This window comes from Zingiber officinale, chromosome 4B (assembly GCF_018446385.1).
Source record: "Zingiber officinale cultivar Zhangliang chromosome 4B, Zo_v1.1, whole genome shotgun sequence".
NCBI classification, from domain to species: domain Eukaryota; kingdom Viridiplantae; phylum Streptophyta; class Magnoliopsida; order Zingiberales; family Zingiberaceae; genus Zingiber; species Zingiber officinale.
The window spans coordinates 128,301,601-128,322,559 of NC_055993.1; the positions used below are offsets into that span (position 1 = coordinate 128,301,601).

Here is a 20,959-nt window from a genome sequence, read left to right on the forward strand (position 1 = left end):
GCACAAAGAGAAAGTCCAGATCAGTCAAAAGTTGACCGAAGTCTTAACGGTCGTAAGTCCAATAGGGAGTTGGCATGGAACTAGGAAGTTCGGACGTAGTAAACTTCCGAAGACCATAACTTTTGACTCGGATATCGGAATGAGGTGATCTCGGATGTGAAACGAAGATAATTTCAAGTTCTGCACAGATTTCTGCTTCCCAATCGATTGGCTGATCGATTGGGGGGTTGAATGGATCAGTGGATCGATTGGTTGACACAAATTCATGCAGAAATGGGCTGAATCGATTGGGTAATCGATTGAAACTTCCCCAATCGATCGGTCGATCGATTGGGAGAGTTTCTGAGCGAACAGTAAGCTTCTGAATCGATCAATTGATCGATTGAAGCCTCCAATCGATCGGGCGATCGATTGGAGCGCTGGAAATCGCTCGAGAAGCCTTGAATCGATCGGGCAATCGATTCAAGGCGACTCCAGAGAGCACAGGGGCACTCTGGATCGATCGGTCGATCGATCCAAAGCCTCCCCAATCGATTGGGAGCAATCCAATCAATTGGGATTCGACCGTTGACGCAAATATAGACGTTGGCGAGCGTTTTCTTCGACACGGCTTCCTCTCTTCTCTACAGACCATTACAGAACTTCTCCACAGCGATCTTTTCTTCCTCACTGCCAGTTCTTGAAGGTTCTTGGAGGCTCATCCAAGTCAAGAGGCGATTTGCAACAAGAAGAAGAAGAAGATAGGGTTTTCATTGTAATCTTGTAAGATTCATTTGTATTTTGCTTCTTTCTTTCTCATTGTTGTATTGTGAGGTTGTAAGGCTTCTCCGCCTTCGGTAGTTACCGAGAAGGAGTGTTTTCATAGTGGAGGGTGCGTGAATGTGTGGATCCTTGGACTAGTCACCTCTTCTTGAGGTGGATACCAAGTAAATCTACGTGTTAGCGTTGTAGTGTGTTGTTTCTTATATTTTCCGCTGCACATCATCACAAGAAGCAAGCAACGACGAGCACGAGATCACGCCGAGCAATTCACCCCCCCCCCCCTCTAGCTATATTTCGGTCCTAACACTTAAAATGTTAGTTTAGTAATTTTTTTGAAATTACTATTTGTTTATTTTTACCCTAACTTGAACTTGGGTTGATGTACATCAAAAAGGGGGAGATTGTTGAACCCCGTGGTTATTTTGATGTGATCAATCAAGTTAGTTAGGTCCTATTTGTTGTTGATTCCTGTGTCTAAGTGTGCATGAGCTTAGGAGCGCAGGAAGTCGAGCGGAAGACGCAACTAGCGAGAAGGACGACACGGGAGGGAGCCGACGGGCTCGTTGTGTCCGAAGGACGAGAGAGCTGCGGAAGAGTACACCGGTGGGTGAGAAGAATGTGTGCGACGTTCGAGGAACGTAAAGTCAGGACGGAAGACAGCTCGAGGAGAAGGCGGGGAATTGGGTTCGGGTGAGCTCTATTTCTGTTGGTCGAAATCACCCAAGCAAACGAAGCTTCGGAAGTCAAAGCAAAGGAGAAAGCGAGCTGAAAATGCAACTCAAGGCGCCTTCATCAAGATTGGAGGCGCCTCCACCTTTGAAGCGCCTCAATCAAGCATTGGAGGTGCCTTAAACCTTTGAGGCGCCTTCAAGCTTGTTTGAGGCGCCTCAGCACGGGTCAACTTGACCGTTTGTGCGCGGATAGAACTTTATCCGCTTGACTTGGTTGGAGGCGTCTTGAACCTTATTGGAGGCGCCTTGGACCCTCGGGATAGACTTTCCAGGAGCTATATAAAGGCCTCTGGAGCTAGGAAATAAACATTCATTCAAACATTCAACTTTGTGTTCATTCCTAGCAACCTCTGAGCATTCTAAGTGTGTAAAAAGGCTTCTCCGCCAACAGTGAAGGAGATATTCTAGTGGAGCTGTTCAACCGCCTTGGATTAACAACCATCTTAGTTGTAACTAAGTTAAATCCTTATCTCCTCTTCTTTTTATGTTATTTAGTTTTTATAGTGTTGCACCTTTGAGTTGAAAGCCTTGAGGAGAGTATAATCTTATTTTTGTAGGCAATTCACCCCCCTCTTGCTGGCCCCGCTGCACCAATAGGAAGATGCACCTTGGTGATATGGATAGTATCATCTAACCTTTTAAGTCATACTTAATCAGAATCTCAGAACTGGGATATTACAATCACCCCACTTAAAGACACAACGTCCTCGTTATGTAACCACGAATCACACCACAGACAAATCCCAAAATCTCCCTTGCTAGGTGGTGCCCTGGGTGCTCCTGTCACAGGCGCACTCACGGTCGCAAGGTAGCTCTGATACCATCTGTAACGCCCCGGCCCAGGCGGGCCCCACCTGGACCAAACCGGGCATGCCACCTGAATTGCCCATCGGGTTGACGACTAGCTCCATAGACCACCGGAGGTCCTTTCAGCGCGCTTTGTCTTCACTCGCATGCACCCTGGAAAACTTCCCAGGAGGTCACCCATCCTCAGATTTCTCCAAGCTAAGCACGCTTAACTTTGGAGTTCTTAAGTTTGGACTTCCGAAAAGGAAGGTGCACCTTGGTGATATGGATAGTACCATCTAACCTTTTAAGTCATACTTAACCAGAATCTCAGAATCGGGGTATTACATAGTTGCTCTATGTTGTAGTAGCTAATGGTCCAAGTAGCTACTACAACGTGTAGCAACTAAGTGTCCAAGTAGTTGAATCATTTCTATAGCAACTAAATATCCAAGTGGCTGCTACATGCTATAGTTGGTGTTATAGCAGGTGTCGGCCTTATAAGTTGTAACATAAATCCTTCTAATATATATTAGGATTAAAGGAAATTACAATTTAAAATAAAACGACTGATCATTGGTTATGAAATATGAAAATCGATGCTCGACAATTTTCTTGCAAATTATATAAGTAAAATTTGATAAAAGAGCAGTTAGAACTTGTACATTGTAGGATATATTAGAGCTAAAAAAATATTATATAAAATCGAAAAATAGACAGTGGAGTGGAAAGACTTGTAATCGAGATTGAAAAGGAGTGCTAATCAAAATGGTGTTGGCTATATTATTGGTGGCAGTTGGGGAGCTTCCAGGTAATACAAGAATAAGTACGTGATTGTAAGACCATCTCCAATCCACATCACCAAATTTGGTGCAATTTTCACACCAAAATGGTGCTATTTCAATACCAAACACTATTTCAACTCCAACCCATCATCACCATATCACACTAAAAAGGAATATTCTTTAGAATATTCTATAATTCTTATTAATTTTTTTATATGATAATTATTATATTTAAAATTAATACTTATTAATATTTGATATTTTAATTTTTTTTAAATTTAGTATCCAACTAATATATATATATATATATATATATAATTTTTTATTTTTTATTTTATTATATAATTACTCAGACATAAATATATTTTAAAAATATTATAAAATCACACACAATTAGGATAAAATATTTTACTATTTTATATTTAAAACAAACAAGGATACTTAATTAAAAATACAATATTACAAGACTTTAACTTTCAGAATTACTATATTGTTCCCATAAATGCTCAATTAATGCATTTCGAAGGGTAATATGAGCTTCTTTGTCTTTGATTTGTCTGTATCGAGCTAGAAACTCTTCAAATCGAGTACCATCATCTCTTGCGGGCTCAACATCTGGAGTTGGCACCTCAAAGTGTTCCACGATTAGTGCATTTAAATCACATTCATCTTCAATTATCATATTATGCATAATAATACATGATGTCAGTATATCATGTAAAATATTTTTCTACAAAAAACATGAAGGTCCTGCAATAATTGCAAAGCGTGATTGGAGCACGCCAAATGCTCGCTCAACATCATTTCTACACGCTTCTTGCTTCATTGCAAATAATTTATTCTTTCGACCTTGTGGAGCATGAATCGTTTGAACAAGTGTTGACCATTTTGGATATATACCATCAGCTAAATAGTAACCCATATTGTACTCTTTTCCTTGAATGACATAATGAGCAGGAATTGTAATACCTGCAGCAAGATTAGCAAAAAGATGAGAAGACTCAAGTACATTAATATCATTGTTCGATCCTGGCAACCCAAAATACGCATGCCAAATCCACAGATCATAATCGGCTACAGCTTCTAGAATAATTATTGACTTTCCACTACGACCAGAATATTGTCCTGCCCAGCTGTTGGATAATTTTGTCATCTCCAATGCATGCAATCTAGGCTACCTAATATACTTGGAAAACCTCGTAGTTCACCAATATGAAGTAACCTAGCAACATCGTGAGCATTTGGAGATCGTAGGTACTGCCCTCCAAAAACTTCAACAACAGCATGACAAAATCGTTTCACACTTTCAATAGCAGTTGATTCCCTTATTTTAATGTACTCATCAGTAGCATCTACTGGTACACCGTATGCTAATATCCGAAATGCAGTTGTTATTTTTTGCAAGCTTGACAAACCAAGTCTTCCAAGCCCATCTCTTCTCTGTATAAAATAGTTGTCATGATTAGTAACAGCATCATAGATACGCATAAATAAATTCCGTCCCATTCTGAATCTTCTTCGAAACATTGCATCATTATACAATGCATTTCGGCGAAATAATCATTGAATAGATTACGATCAGCAGTTTCACGATTACGATTGATCATCTTATGACCAGGAATTGAGCCTCGATGCCTGCTTTTGTTGCTTCATTCATTGAGATAATTTAAGACAATTTGATTATTGGTAGAAATCACCTGAGCGATCAGTTGTTGCCTTGCACTAAAACTTTCTGCATAGTTATCATCATCAGAGCTTGAAGATGATAAATTTGATGAACCTTCAATATTGTTATTCATTTTCTGAGATAATTGAATGGATGAGGTACATGTTGTTTATCGGGTATGTATTTATAATGTATGTTATAAACACATTTGGACAAATATGCACAGATGACGTGACACAACAATGACAACATCGAGACAAGTTTAGCAGGCGACGTGACCGGACATTGAAAACACATTTTTGTGTGCCCAGATGATGTGACCTAACAATGAACACATTTGGACAAATATACACAGATGATGTGACACAACAATGACAACATCGGGACAAGTTTGGCAGGCGACGTGACCGGGCATTAAACACACATTTTTGTGTGCCCAGATGACGTGACCTAACAATGAACACATTTGGACAAATATGCACAGACGACGTGACACAACAATGACAACATCAGGGCAAGTTTGGCAGGCGCCGTGACCGGGCATTGAACACACATTTTTGTTTGCCCAGATGACATGACCTAACAATGAACACATTTGGACAAATATGCACAGATGACATGACACAACAATGACAACATCGGGACAAGTTTAGCAGGCGACGTGACCGGGCATTGAACACACATTTTTGTGTGCCCAGATGACGTGACCTAACAATGAACACATTTGGACAAATATGCACAGATGACGTGACACAACAATGACAACATCGGGATAAGTTTGGCAGGCGACGTGAACGGGCATTGAACACACATTTTTGTGTGCCTAGATGACGTGACCTAACAATGAACACATTTGGACAAATATGCACAGATGACGTGACACAACAATGACAACATCGGGACAAGTTTGGCAGGCGACGTGACATGACACTGAATCAAAATTTGCATAATTTTATATTCACATTTTTTCACTATATAATGGCTTACCAGATATTGGTATAACACATTGTATGTCAACAATTTTTGTGAGGATTTCTCTTCTACTAAAATGAGTGCAACCCCCCTACAAGCTTCATACACATTTGAAGAAGATAAACACTTATGTTATGTTTACCTTTATATTTCACAAAATCCAATCATTGGGATCAACCAATCGAAGGATCAATTCTGGGCAAGAGTTGAGAAAGAGTTTCATGCAGATCCAAATTTTGCACATCATAGCCGACCGCCAAGATCTTTGCAAAAAAGAATGCTTCTTATGCTAAGTTCAGTATCCAAAATGAAAGGTTGCATTCGACAAATCGAACATCTGAATCCTAGTGGAGCATCGGAACAAGATATTGTAATTTACTATACTCATATTTATTTTAGACTATCTAAATTTTAAAATCTAAGTCTAAATTTATTAATACATATTATTATCTTCATAACTGATGTTCAATTATTTTCTTACAGTTAACTCGTGCCAAAATGCTATTTGCAGAAGACCCAAAATACACAAAGGGTTTTAAATTTGATCATGTCTGGAATATTCTCAAAGACATTGAAAAATTTGGCACTGGCACTATGAATACTGCATCCATAAAATTGCGACAACAAAATACTAATGCTGGTTCATCTAAACAACAATTCTCCGAGGAAGCATTTCATACACCTTCTTCTCCTTGTGTGTCTGCTTTTGATCTTAATATCACTGATTCAGATAGCGGTGGTAGTTCTATTAAACGACCTCCAGGGGTGAAAAAAGCAAAAATGAAGAAAAAGAATGATGAACAAATTGCAAAGGTAATTAATATTAATGCTCAACTTGTTGAGGCAATGAATGCAAGTACTGCTGCTACTACAAAAATGACAGATACTATGCTTTACAAGGAAGAAATCAAAATTTTATTCAAAGATTTGAACTCGATCTCTAACCCGATGATGCGTAAATATATTCGCAATGAGCAAATTAGAATTATGCAAAAGAGAATGCAAGTACAAGGATCTCATTCAGTTGCACATCAAGGAGAAGGATCTCAAACATCTCAAATACAGGGAGAAGGATCACAACTTAATCAATATCAAGGTGAAGATCAAGAATCTCAGAATCCTACGAATATTTTTGGGCAATTTCATAATTATTTTAGCGGAATGAGGAGTGATCTTCCTGAATATTAGTATTATAATATTATTAAAGTAATTTTAAGTTTATGTGTGCTTTATTAGTATCGTTTGTACCATGTACTTGTTTGTTAAGCTTAGTTAATTATGTTTTTAAGTTTGTATTAGTAATATTTTAATTTAATGTCATTACTATCTTTATTTTGTATGTCAATGTAATGGGTCATGTATTGTATATTTATGCATATCAAAAATTTTAATATTTTATTATATTATGTTTATGAAATTAGTGATAATTTATAAATATAATTATAATTAAAATATATTAAATAAAATTAAAATAATAATTTTAATAAATTAAATATTTACAAATATACATAATAAAATTTAATTATTCTATTAAATGTACTTAATTTAAATTTATAATAAATAATAATTACATTTAATTATACTATAAATAAAGATAAAGAAAATAATAATTATTAATTAATTACATTTGATTTTATAATAATATAATAAAAATAAAAAAAAAATCTCTCCATCACCAAATATGGTGATGTGAATAGTGTAATATTAAAAATGAGGGTGCATTATTCATATCACGATATTTGGGATGAATTTTGGTGTATGAGTTAAAATAATTTGATGTTTAATTGATATTAAATTTGATGTTTGATGATGAATTGAAGATACCTTAAGTCATGCTTAATTCATAGTGTCTTTACCTTTTTTTATCGGTAGAAGCACGTTGCGATGGAAGACGATTGTAAAGAAAGGTACGAGAGCGAAAGAAATTTAGATTTGAAATATATCAAAGCTTTCTTGTCGGGTAGCAGGCACATCACATGCCTTTCTCATCCCTCCATTAATTAATATTTCCTTTACCTTTTTTAAATTTTTTTACATATTACTTTTTTTGCAAAAAAATAAAATAGAGAGAGATTAATTAATAAGATCTTGACCGACTGATTTCCTGCGAATCTCCATCACGGAGACTCCGATCCAATAAGAACTAATTAGCGGAGCATAATTAATTAAGAAACAAGATAGAATTTCTTTTTTAGTTTGATTAATTAATTAACTAATTAATGCAGAGGAGAGGTGGAAGTCGCTACTGACGGCCGCCGCCGGTGAGAAGAGACGGCGCTGAGCTGATCGCATAGTCGCCATGGATGAGCTCCGAGATGGCGGAGGATGAGGAGGCATCGCCTTCCTGCTGGGTGCCATGGCCGACGAGGAGCATCTCCTTCTGGCGGCGAAGTTCCATGACCTTGCGGTGGGAGTTGGAGTGCTGGGAGAGCACGAAGGTAGGGCTCGCCGCCGGTCGGTACTCCTGCACGAGCCGCCCTGACTTGTACCGCACGCCGCAGGCGTTGCACAGCGTCTTGGGTCCAAGCGGCCCCGTCCGCCACTGCGGCGTCTTCTCCGACGCGCAGTGCGAGCAGCGCCGTACGCCCCCTGCGCTTCCTTCGCCGCCGCCGCCCTTCTTCCCCTTCCCTCCTCCCTTCCCGGCGTTCCCAGTGCTTCCGGCCTTTTCCGGAAACTCAGAAGACGACGAGGACGACGGGGAAGACGGCGACGCGTTCTGCACTATCCCGGCCACCAACGACGACCACGCGGCCGAAACAGTGGACGACTGCTCCGCCCTACTCTGCGGCGGCGGGTCCCGCTTAACTGAAGCCGCAGCCACAGCAGCAGTTACTGCCCCCAGGCCGGAATTATAGTAAGGCACGTCGGAGAAAGAGTCGTCCACGAACTTCGACAGCCATTCCAGCTCCGCCGCGTCCTCGCATTGCTGCATAATTAGCACCAAATCTCTTCAGCGTATGCCGAAATTGCACCCGAAGTTGCACTGGTTTACGACGATCACTCACCGGAATGTAAAGATCGAAGGAGGAGTTGGGAGCCTGAAGAGGTTTGAACTCGGAGAACCACGCCGGTCCTGCGGGCGGCGCAGCCCCCTCCGCAGAGGGAAAGCAGTCGTCATGCTGCGACGACGACAAGTCGAGGAGTTCGTCCACGACGGGAGGAATGGTGCCGTAGAGGCACGTTGTCGCTGGCGCAGCAGCAGCGGGACTGGACGCCATTCCCATCCCCACTGTAAAATTCATCGTCTCCCATTCCTTAGCCATGGGGAGAAAAACGAAGCAGAGAGCTGTACTCTGACGCGAGGGGAGAGAGAGAGAGAGACGGTACTCACTAAGCGGCAACTCTGCTACAAATAATGAAGAGGGAGACACGATGGGTGCGGCCACGACTATCCTAATATTAATAATAGTGGGCATGCAAGAGGCCGAGAGGCCGATAAAGTGGCAGCCAGACATGACTAATGAGAGGCCGTTGCACTCGATCCGTCCACCTTCTTCCTCTCTCCAAAGTACTCTATCTCATGCTCACTGAGGGGAGTACGTACGTATATCTCCTCTCGCCACGCGGCGTACGTTGCATGCATGCAGTAAAAATCGTTTCTTCAGTGTTACGTTATTTCGGGGCAGTTACCGCCGCCGATTGGATTTGCTGTTCTCGTGTGTCAGATGATGAGAAGCATGGTGCCGTAGTGGGCAAAGGCCAGTGACCAGTTAGACAAGCATGTGTGGTGTCGGACGACGTAGGGACCACCGACGCATCTTCGACTTTAACTGTTAAAAAAAAAGGTGCCTAATTATAAACCGTGTGGCAAATGCAGGACTGGATATAGCTAACGTAATTGATGGTTCGGTCGGGTTCTGGCCGGCTCGACCGGAGTCCGGCCGTCGGATGAGGCGTGGAAGAAGACAAAAGGATGGGCAAAAGAAAAGGAAAGAGGGGAGCATCGAATCACGTGAATGGGATGGCGGATCCCGAGGTGGGGAGGGGCGAATCCATTCATCACACCCACTGCGCCTCACGTGCCGGCTCGTGCGCCCCTCCTCTATAATCGCCTACACGTGATGTCCTTTTCGCTAACTGTCGTCGTCGCGAACTGATCAGTGAATAAAATTGGGAGGCAGTGAGTCCTTAATCGGGAGGTGGGTTGAAATTACCTGTTACAGGAGTCGGTGTCGGCGTTAGCGAATTGGTGAACCCTAAGAAGTTGAAAGTGGAGCACGTGGCAGTTGCTTTCGCGCTTTCGCCACGTGTCGGTGGGGATGCCGACAGGAGCAGGGAAAGCGCTCGTTCGCCGCGCGCCGGGTCCACCGGCACGTGGTCACCGTCAGATGGCCTGCCTTTTAACAAAACGAGTTCATTTGTGAAGTTAGTTTATTAATCAAAGAAAGCTACTTGGTTTCAGTGAAGAAGAATTAATTGTCCATGGGCGGTGCCCGTGGAATTGTGTGTGAAAAAGTTAAAAGTATTCAACTAAATTTGCAAAGCTTGACTTCAGAAACAAGGAAAGGAGGGATGAAATCGAGGAGTGGTGATCTCGCCTTGAGTTAAAAGTCTAACTAGCCCTCGATTCGGTTTCATGAAGAAATTACGATGCATGAGACGTCGACCTTCACCAAAGCGTTGACCGTCATTGTACCGCATAGGCACCACACCAGCAGCTTTGGTTCCCTGAAGAAGTCAAACGACTATAAACTAACGTAAAGAGCGGGCTTGATACATCTCTCTAAACATGCAGTTTTATTGTCAGTACCTTATCGTGTGTACAGCGTTCAACCAATTTTGAGTGTTGTAGGCTTCTGATGTCGCATGAAGTTTTGCACCAAATATTTTAAAAGCTCAAGCATATTTCGACAATTAGAAGCATACTGGAGAACAATGGATGCAACGCAGGAAGCCAACTGAGGAAAGAGCAATGCTTCTTCAGCAACAAGAGAACCACTCATTCAGCCATTGTCGAGAATTTCTTTCTGGATATGGAGAAATATATCCCAAAAAATTGGGCAAATGACAATGAAGTTAAAGAAGTTCATCGAGACCTTGAAATTGTTGACGATATCCTTATTGTGTAATCCACCTTCACCAAAATGATTCCACAAAAGTGAAAAGAATTCTAACAGTTCATCCGCCGTAGTTGAGCAGGTCAGAAGGACTTCATTGATCAGGTCTCTACCGTCTAACTGGAAGACCCATCTCTGGCTGTATCATTTAAATAGTCAAATTATCCAAAAAAAACTAACTTTTGGACTAAAAAGGTGATAATTAAATGATAGCGTATCATCATAAATCATGTTTATCTAACCATTTGAAATAGGATACATAAACTTTTCATTCGATTTTCAGTCTAATTTTATTGAAGGGGGGAAAGTGTTCATTCAGCCAAATTTTGAAGAAAAAGAATGGCAAGCCATGTTTGGTTTCAAACCCCTGAAAAACAAACAAAAGGATGAAGCGCATTATATCAAGTACAGCCTATCTGATCTAAAAATGACAGTTTGGCTAAATCTAAGCTATACTAGCTTATAAAACATAGATAATAAATTTCCCATAAACCAACCATAAACTATCCGCAAAATCAAGTGCAGATTCCATAGGATTATAAAATGCCCAAAGTATTCTAATATTTGTTTGGTGTATGGTGGATATATACTTGAGGAATTCTACTTAAAAGTCCTGAAAGTTCAAGGTTTAGCGTCAGCCAATTAGTATTGGAAAAAAGATACGGGTGTCTTTATTTAATATCTAGTTCGTGCAAAATGAGTTAGTTCCAAGGAACTTTTCATTGGCACCCAGAGATTATCCTGGATATCCTATAGCTAAGATTTAATCTTTCAAAAATATGATAGGTATGATTAGCATGCCAAATTCATAGGCAAGATTACTGAGAAATGACCAAGAACGATAAAGAACAAGAAAGACGTTATGTTTCAATAATCAGAAATCATCCTCGGTCTAAACAGAATAGCAAGTAAAAAAGCTACCACCATCAATAACAAGATTCAACATTCACATACTAATTTCTACCAATGGCATAGCCAGAATTTTCGAGCGATTTTCACCATCTAAAAACCTAAATTTCAAATTTAAGGAGATGAAATGAACTTAAATTCGAAAATTTCGACCATAGCCCATGGTTCTAGTTGAAATAATGATCTGTCGATCTCCAAAGCTTATTTATGATTCAAAGTTGAAAAATCATTTGTAATCTCACTTTCTTATAATATTTAGCATTCCTACATATGATGTTTTCATTACGATCTAACTAACCATCCTAATTAACAACCTAATAAAATAAAATTTATACTTTACCACTCTCCTTCAATTAATGAAATATTAAAAGAAGAACGAAATAATTTACTCCTCTTGGAAGATCATTGTTTTTGAAAAAAATAAAGAGAAAATAGGAAGGAATAAGCAAAAGAGGAGAACTATACCTTATTTATTAACAACCTTGAGTAGTTTCGGTGAGTTTGACAATGACAGAAAGAGAGCAAGGCGAGACAAGATATGACTATTCTTGTGGTGCCAATAAAATCCTAAAAAACACGAGAAGTGGAAGAAGATGCGAGGGCTGCTCTTGTTGCTGAAAGAGGGTAGCAGCTGATGCTACATTTCTTGCTTACCGGAGAAAAGGAAGGTAAAGAAAAGAGAACTCTTGTGCTCGAGAAGAGGAGAGGAAAAAGTGGTAAGTTTACTACTATTGGAGAAGAAGCAAATGAGGAAGCGGAGGAAGAGAAAAATAAAAGAGAGAGATGGACGAAAGGATGGCATAAGGTACAATGGGTCAGGGTCGCAATATGCTTATAGAGAAAAGGGTGAGAAAAAAAATGAAATAAAAAGTTTACTCAAAAAATATCCTAATTTGTTTTAAATCGATCAAACTCGTTTAAATCTTAAACTTGGTTCGGCTATAACTTAACCAAATCAACTCCAAATCAATTCTTTTTTGAACTAACGTAATCCTTATCTCGCATCTACCTATTAGAGTTAGTTCAAACCTGATTCAATTTTAATTTAGCGCTTTCACTTCGTGTCCTACGATTTAGTTCATCCATTTATTATTATATATTTTATTTTTAAAATTCAGTACTTAATATTTCAAGTTGTGATATTTCCTAATAAAAGCGATACCGATGGATAACTTAGGTCGTGGTCTTTTCAAATATGTGATCAATTTCAATTTCTGAAAATGAACGGTGATGAATCAGTCCATCAAAGTGATGATGAAGAATTTCAAATATATAATATTAATATTTTAACAAAATATGAGAGGGGGCGGTCGCACCCCCTCTCATCCATGTGGCTACGCCCCTGATTTCTACATAAAGCTGTCTACAGGCAAAATCAAGAAGCCTAACATAAAGCACAAAAACCCACCTTCAACAACAAGATTCAACATTCACATACTAATTTCTACAGAAAACTGTCTGCAGCCAAAACCAAGAAGCCTAACATAAAGCACAAAAGACCACCTTCAACAAGATATCCAATTTGCTGATCAGAATAAACTACATGGAGAATAACTTTCAGTTTCATTTACTTCATAGTTCCTTTGTATATGATAAGGGTAAAAACTCAGACAAGAACGTCTACAAGGTCAAAACTATTCTAGTATCTTTTTATATTTTTTTCTGAAAACGAATTAATGTTACTGGAAAAAGGATCATGTTGTTTTTTTAGATCAGATTGGATTCACACATACAAGCAACATTACAATAGAATTTCTTCCAACTATTCATTCGGTAGTGCTTCAAACCTAATTTGGCACATATTTAAGTGAAGCTTTAGCATTATGAATAATGTAAATTCATGTCAATTTAGATATCAAAATCAAAAGGCGACACAATTTACAAAATAAACATGGCATACAACTATAAACTGACATAACATATGAAATTGGATTTCATTTAAGATGATAACAATGACCACTCATATAAGCATTTTTTTTATCAAATGCTCAGAATGCATATACAAAATGCAGATGATGTGAGTCTTGGAAATCCTTCTGTTCCCATTTTTCTTTCAACCATCCTAGATGTCATTTCATCACAGAAGTTGGTTTTAATTTCACATGGAAATGAATTCTAAAATGGTCTAACTTAACAGTTGATGTGAGTCTTCCGACCTCATCGTTAGAGATGGCTTATTGTAGGGTCGAACTGGAGGAATACCCATGAAAAGATGGGCCAAGGTAGAGATGGTTGATTGGCAAGTGAAGCCAGGCTGAAATGAAAACCAGATGAGTTAGTCAGTCACAGTGGGTTGCCAAGGTGAACTCTGAAGTGGGTTTTTGAGGTGAACTCCAGGGTGGGTGCAAAAGTGGATTCCAAGGTGGGTTGCAAAGGTGAACTCCAAAGTCAGTTGTCGAGGTGAACTCAGGGTCAGCTGTCAAGGTGAACACCAAGGTGGGTTGTTGACGTAAACTCCAACGTAGGATGCCAAGATGAACTCCAATGCGAGTTGCCAAGATGAATCCCAAGCGAGGTGAACGTTTTTCATCATTTAAGAAAGCAAAGAGCAGCAATCACCACGTTTCTGATCAAACAGAGATAGGTATTCATTATCCAAATACCTAAAATTGTTATCCAAGCTAAAAATCTCAAAGAGGCTATTCTACGATATCTCACGGAAAGAAAAAATGAAGAATTTTTACACAGACAACATTACAACTTGATGAGCCTAATTTTTATTGTATGATTCGATTCATAATTATAACTGTGAATGATAAAGGCTAATCAAAGTCGAGCTGCCACATAATCTATTCGCTCAAAACGCTGAAAAGAACGGATGGATACAAAAGTTTCACGCCAAAACATAGTCAATCCAAAAGTTTCAGTTAAACTAGCATCCCGAAATCGAAAGGATGGAGAGTAAGTAGACAAACGAAGCAAAGCTACTTACAGGCGAAAGTGAGAGAACAACACTAAGGTCCAGGTGAGGTGCGGCAGAGGATACCCTGTGAGAGAGATCGGTTGCTGCAGTACGTCGTCCTCACACGCGTTGTCAGCCTCTCTACCGCCACCGCGCTGTGTAACGGGAACAGAGACCCGCCGCAGCTCCTCAATTCCACTGGAAGTCTTCATCATATATCACCCCCCAAAAAAAACTTCAATTAATACACCGACAGAAATGTCAATGATGCAGCAACCGGAGAGAACTGACGCAGAGAGCAATGAAACGCGGGGGATCGGGCAGGGCGCCGCTGCGCCGACGGCGAAGAAAGCAGATGACGCAGCGGATCTGGATCTGATAGCGAGTGATTGAAGGGAAGAAGAGATAGGAATGCGGCAGCGCAAGGATGTGAAACAGTTCGAACAAGCCATTCGAAGAGGAAACGCCCGCGTGCCCGAGAGAGGAGTTGGTTAGGTTTACGGCAGGAGAGGAGGGGGAGGGTGGGTTGGTTTCGTAAGCCATGTCAAGGCCTGGCCCATCAAATGAAACCAATTCCCGAGATTAATAAAATTAATGTAAATTAAAAATGTCATGGCGAAGTAGGACAGAGGATGGATCCTCTTATCCGTAATTTACGGATCAAAAGATGATCTATTTTTTTAGACCCTTGATTTGGATGGACCTTATTTATTTATAGATGAAGTTTATCCAAATCAAAGGTCCTCATGTAATGAACCATCCCCTAATCCATAATTTGTGAACCAGAGGATCCTGACTGAGTAGAACGGGCTGAAAATCCTTCATCCAAGTCAATCAAAAATCGGTAAAGTAGAAAAAAAAATCCTCAATCACAACTTTAATTTTACATGTAATCCCCAATCTTAAAAAACTTTGTTTACACTTTTTGCATGAAAAAATTTATTTACTTCAACTCCTTCATGTAAATATTATTACCTAATTGCTCCTCAGATTTTTAGGTACAAAAAGTCCAAAAATGAGTATAATTTCTCTTAAAATCAGCACTTTAAATCGAGTATATTTTCTATTAAATTGAGCACTATTTTTTTCTTCCTATTTTAATATAATTCCTCCTAAATTTAACACTATTTAAAGAAAACACAGTATATTTTTTTTATCCAATTGAATACCATTTAAAGAAAATATAGTATATTTTCCATTCAATTGAAGTTAAAAAAGAATCGTGCTCAATTTGATAAAAAAATATATTAAAATGAGTATAATTTTTCTTAAAGTCGACACTTTATACTAGAATCGAGTATATTTTCTATTAAAATTACCCTCATATTTTTTTAGATACAAATAATCTAAAAATGAGTATAATTCCTATTAAATTCAGTACTTTAAACTAGAATCGAGTATATTTTCTATTAAATTGAACATGACTTTTTTCTGACTTAATATAATTTCTTCTAAATTCAGCATCATTTAAAAAAAATTTAATATATTTTTCATCCAATTGAGTACCATTTAAAAAAAATCTAGTACATTTTCCATAGGTGGAAAAAGAATCATGCTAGAAAATATACTAGATTCTAGTTTAATGTATTGAATTTAAAAAGAATTATACTCATTTTTAGGCTTTTTATACTTAAAATATCAAGGACAATTAGGTAAGTATATTTGATTAAGGAGTGGAACAAAAAAAATTTCCAATGGGACTGCATGCAAAGTTGTGTTTACCAATAAGGACTTGTGCAAATTATCCCATCAAAAATATATTCTGGACCAAAAAAAATCGCTATAATTCATTAAATAAAAAAAATCCCCAACTAACATAACAAAAAATAGCACAAAAAATTCATTTAAATCCATAATCTATTTTTTGAAAATTTTATTTTTCTTCCCAACCCGCATAACAACCCGAGCCTATGACGAACCAGCTCACCCAGACCTGCAACCCATGCAAACTTACCCATTTAGGCTCACTTTTAATGAGATAAAATTCAACTCAATTCTTTTAAATTATTTGACGAGCATATCAATCCGACAGATCTAATCTAAATTGATGATTATATATATATATACCCTAACAACCTTAAGTCACACATCCCGTGAACATATAAAAAAATTAATTTAATTTTTTTATGTTTAATATTATAACCAAAATCTCTAAACCTTAAATGTAAAACCCTAAATGACATACTTGTAAGTTAAAAATAAATAAATAAACAAACAAGTTAAAGATAAATAAATAAATAAAACAACGGTTGTGGTGTACAAGTCCATAGGGGACAATATGACATGATACTCTAAGGGTGTTAAGTATATAAAAAAAATAAGATAAAAATAAAAATACAACCTATACCTATCCACGTGTACCCCCCATACCACTTTTTCTTCCTCTTTTCTTCTCTTGCCCATCGAAGCTTGCAACCCCCTTCTCTTCTTCTTCTTCTTTTCTCTTCTCCAACGGCAACAATCAACAAGCTTCCCCTTCCTTGCTATCCTGTTTCTCGGTGGCACCATCGGAGCTTGTTTGAGTTGTCGGAGCTCACCGAACCACTAGCTAAGAGGGGAAAAGTGAAGCCCTAGTTGCTACCCTGTTTTCTAACCAAGCACAACAGCCGTCGAAGCTAGCTGTGGTCTTCGCCGAAGCTCACCGAGACAACTAGTGAAAAGGAAAAAGGTTTCCTCTCCCGTTAGTATTCCAGTGGACATCCTCTCTATTTTCAGTCTTCCCCAACTAACATTGTTGCCTTTCTTCTCCTCCAACAGCCAAGAGCAACAACCCTAGTTGCTCTCTCCTTTTTCCCCACTAACAGCAGCATCTTGTTGCCTTTTGTTTCTCCAACAGCAGCCCTAGCCACTGTCCTTTTCTTAACAGCACCGTCGGAGTTCATCGGAGCTCATCAGAGCTAGCTGAGACGGGCAACGACGAAGGGAAAACAACCCTAGTTGCTGCCCTCTTTTTCCAGCAACCATAGAAGGTATATTTTATGTTTCATGTTAATCGATGTGTAGTTAGGAGGGGTATCTAAATTAGAACAGAGGTTTCATTTAGGAATGCGAAGTGGTAATAGGAAGCGAGATCAAAATGATCCTTCAACTTCGAGTTGTAGATAGAAATTTAGATGTTCATGTCATAGTTCTTATTAGATAATATTTTGATTATTTGAGTTATGTTTGGTATTATGTTTGTAGACACGAGTTTGAGTGGAGCACGGTGACCTGCCGACCCCGTATATTATGTTTACTCGAAGATTTTGTTGAATATAAAGTGGGTACATCTCTCTTGACTTATATATTTATCATTGTGCATGAATAAAGAAATAATGAAATTATATATATTTGTATAATTATTTTCAAAAGGGAATTAAAATGATATTACAAATAGCGAAATAGGTTAAAATAATAAAATTATGGAGGGTAAATAATTGATATTATTTATTGTCCATATGTGGGTTTATACTGTGATTAATGCAGGAAGGGTTGTTTTAAACATTAAATAAATATTCTGAATTATCCTTTTATTGATACTTGTCTTTTTGATTTGCTTGACCTTTCATACTCTATGCTTTTGATGTTCTACTTGTTGATACTTATAGTTTTTATCTGTGAACCCTAGGATGATAAATTAACATACTTGACATGAAGATGTTAACTTGATTGACCATTTGGTATGAAAAGAGAATAATTATGATAAATGGATAAAATGAAATCCTTAAAGTGAAATAATAAAGATGGTAAATAAAGAATTAAAAAGTGAAGACTATAAGTTTAGCTTTATACTAGAGCTTTATACTGGAGTACTAGACCGTCCACATGTTATTGTGGTAGCGTGGCGACCACGGTCCAGAGTACCTAACCGTACACACGAGGTGTGGCGGCGTGATGTAGCCCTCGGTCAATGTTCATTATGTCTTTCACCGGTGAGGGATGATAGCATGTACGTCAGATCACATATGCGACAGTTTTATACTTTGAGGAGGCTTTTAGCCTATACATATGATATTTCACTCTAATGATATTGGCTCCAGTGATTCACTTTTTAGTTGATCTATCATATTTACCCATGTTGATATTATACCATGGATGATATGTGCGACTGTTGATTAAATAAATAATATTTGAGAATTGATCTTAATTGATGATAATATATGAAGATGAATTTTAATTCTAACAAATAAATGTTAGATGATCATAAATATACAATTATGTATATTATCTGAGAACTCAAAGAAGAAATAAAAGTTGAAATAATAAATGATACCTCTTTGATTTCTTAAATAAGATTAAATTCATGCACATCTTTCCTGATTATCTACTTAGCCATTTGGTTAACTTTCTACATTCCTTGGCCTCTAGTTTTGTAGGCACAGGGATCCTTTTGATATTATAGTTGATTTAGGACTTCCATAGAGTTGCTCAGAAATCTCGACGTGATGATTTTCTGGTTTGTTTTACTTTTGTTTCGTTGTATTTACATTTGGTAATTTTATTTCAGATGTCGTTTATCTATATAGTCTTGTGGCCTACAAAAACTATGATATATATAAAAATTGATAAATCTCTTGATTATTCTGTTTAGATGGTTCTTAGGGGTTTCTTATATTATATTGTCACCGAGTGGGGTACCAAGAACTATACCCCAGGGGTGTGAAAAAGGATCTTATGTCGCACACCCCGTGAGCACATAAAAAAAAAGTTGGTTTGAATTTTTTTTAATATTATAACCCAAGATAAATTCGTATACGCGCAAGCTAAAAAAAATGGCCACAACAGTCTACAACGCACATCCACACTTTTGGTCTGCAGCATAACTTTACGATATATATAGAGAGAAATGATACCCTACCCGATTGCTCATGCGAGATCGTGAGCGACGTGCTGATGTGACATCGTCAGCTCAATTTTTTTAATCTCTCTCACCAGCTGCTCTCTTCTCAAAACTTTCAAAACACTTTCCCAAATCTAATTTTCCTCTCTCTAGGTCACTCAAACACTCTCACTCTTTCGCCGCCGCCTTTTGTTGCTCTCACTCCCGCCAGCAACGCCCCTTCTTCTCGTCCATTGCAAGCAAAGCAAAGCTACCGCAAGCTTCTTCACAAACGGGATGATTTGCTCCCCAAACTACCGCCATAAACAAAGCTAACACTATCGCTCCTATCCCTCCTTGATCGTAAGCCCTTCCTCCGGTATTTGTTTTTTTTCTCTATACAATATTTAGTCGATTGATACCTTGATCCTTCTACCTTGCCAATTAGTAATAAAAAATAGACATGGTACTTGAAGTTGTAGTGTTTATAGGTCTTCTAGCTTAAACTTTTCCATGATGTATTAACTCTTGAACAAATTAGTGATGAAGAATAAATATTTAAATTTGTCTTATTTTCATTGCTTCTATCTAGTATTATAATTTACATGTTTGATACATTTTAATGTATTATGATTCAAGTTCACATTGTAGCAACTACTATTGGGTAGCTACTACAACATGTAGCAGCTATTGTATGGTATAACGTGTATCACAAATTATTTTTTTCTTTATATTATATTTTATCCAATTATTTATCTTGTGCCTTTGAAATTTTTAATTTAAATTGAACTAAATATGTCATTCCCTAGCAATTGAAGAAATTTGTATCAATGGAAGAGGCATTGTCGTTCTATAACCAATTTGCATGAGAAGCCAGATTTAGTGCTAGAATAGATAACAACAGGCAAAATAAGAGGACCAATGAAGTTCAATGGAAACGATTTGTATGCTCTAAAGAAGGACATAAAGATTATAAACAGAATAAAGAAGCACAAAGTGATCAATGTAAAAAGGAAAGAGCACATGCAAATCTAGAACTGGATGTAAGCCAAAGATTTCGGTTGTCAAAGAATAGATTGGGCCAAATTGGGTTGTCACAAACTTTATGGAAAGACATAATCATCTACTCTTAACCCCTTCAAAGGTGCATCTGTTGCACTCACATCGTAATATTTATGTAATCAAGAAAGTATTAACTCAGCAATTTTCATAGACTGATGTGTCAACTAGTCAGCACAAAGTGTTTTTGGACGGATCATGTATCAAGGAGGGTATATAGTATCTTTGGTGATGTAGTTGTATTTGTATGATATATAATACAAAGAAAATATAGGTTGATTTTTACATCCTTTGTAGGAATTAATCATCACCACCGGACCATTGTGTTTGGTTATAACTTTCAAGTGATGAGAAAACTGAGTATTTTGTTTGGTTGCTTAAGAAGTTCATAGAAGTCATGTCTAAAGGTTGACCAATCGTGATCATCACTAATCAAGATCCAGCTATGACAAAAGTCATTGCACGAGTTTTCTCTTAAACAGTGCATTGATATTATTTAAAGCACATACTCAATAAATTCCTAGATAAATTA

At 38.0% G+C, this 20,959-nt stretch overlaps 3 protein-coding genes and 1 long non-coding RNA gene across 4 annotated transcripts; 1 reads left to right on the forward strand and 3 right to left on the reverse strand.

The window, feature by feature from the left end:
* Positions 1-3,533: 3,533 nt before the first annotated feature.
* On the reverse strand, positions 3,534-4,863 carry LOC121978664. The gene is made up of 4 exons (XM_042530975.1): positions 4,762-4,863; positions 4,261-4,504; positions 3,965-4,033; positions 3,534-3,733 (listed from the first exon to the last, which is right to left on the reverse strand). The coding sequence occupies exons 1-4, from the start codon at positions 4,861-4,863 to the stop codon at positions 3,534-3,536; spliced, it is 615 nt and encodes a 204-aa protein (XP_042386909.1).
* Positions 4,864-6,009: 1,146 nt separating this feature from the next.
* LOC121978665 lies at positions 6,010-6,890 on the forward strand. The gene is made up of 2 exons (XM_042530976.1): positions 6,010-6,072; positions 6,186-6,890. The coding sequence occupies exons 1-2, from the start codon at positions 6,010-6,012 to the stop codon at positions 6,888-6,890; spliced, it is 768 nt and encodes a 255-aa protein (XP_042386910.1).
* An 830-nt stretch (positions 6,891-7,720) lies between these two features.
* On the reverse strand, positions 7,721-9,112 carry LOC121977947 (GATA transcription factor 2-like). Its single transcript, XM_042530347.1, has 2 exons — positions 8,708-9,112; positions 7,721-8,628 (listed from the first exon to the last, which is right to left on the reverse strand). The coding sequence occupies exons 1-2, from the start codon at positions 8,963-8,965 to the stop codon at positions 7,945-7,947; spliced, it is 942 nt and encodes a 313-aa protein (XP_042386281.1). The 5' UTR covers positions 8,966-9,112; the 3' UTR covers positions 7,721-7,944.
* A 1,027-nt stretch (positions 9,113-10,139) lies between these two features.
* Positions 10,140-15,073, reverse strand: LOC121977948. The gene is made up of 3 exons (XR_006111095.1): positions 14,601-15,073; positions 10,453-10,898; positions 10,140-10,370 (listed from the first exon to the last, which is right to left on the reverse strand). It is a non-coding gene; the product is annotated as an uncharacterized LOC121977948 (long non-coding RNA).
* Positions 15,074-20,959: the final 5,886 nt, after the last annotated feature.

Excerpts from the sequence above, each read along its gene's own strand:
- LOC121978665 (XM_042530976.1), top strand. The coding sequence starts at position 6,010 with ATGAAAGGTTGCATTCGACAAATCGAACATCTGAATCCTAGTGGAGCA. Across the intron at positions 6,073-6,185 it reads GAGCATCGGAACAAGATATT|TTAACTCGTGCCAAAATGCT; the intron begins GTAATTTACTAT and ends ATTTTCTTACAG.
- LOC121978664 (XM_042530975.1), bottom strand. The coding sequence starts at position 4,863 with ATGAATAACAATATTGAAGGTTCATCAAATTTATCATCTTCAAGCTCT. Across the intron at positions 4,505-4,761 it reads GGCAACAACTGATCGCTCAG|AGAAGAGATGGGCTTGGAAG; the intron begins GTGATTTCTACC and ends TATTTTATACAG. Across the intron at positions 3,734-3,964 it reads GGGTTACTATTTAGCTGATG|ATGAATGTGATTTAAATGCA; the intron begins GTATATATCCAA and ends TGATAATTGAAG.
- LOC121977947 (XM_042530347.1), bottom strand. The coding sequence starts at position 8,965 with ATGGCTAAGGAATGGGAGACGATGAATTTTACAGTGGGGATGGGAATG. Across the intron at positions 8,629-8,707 it reads CCTTCGATCTTTACATTCCG|CAATGCGAGGACGCGGCGGA; the intron begins GTGAGTGATCGT and ends CTAATTATGCAG.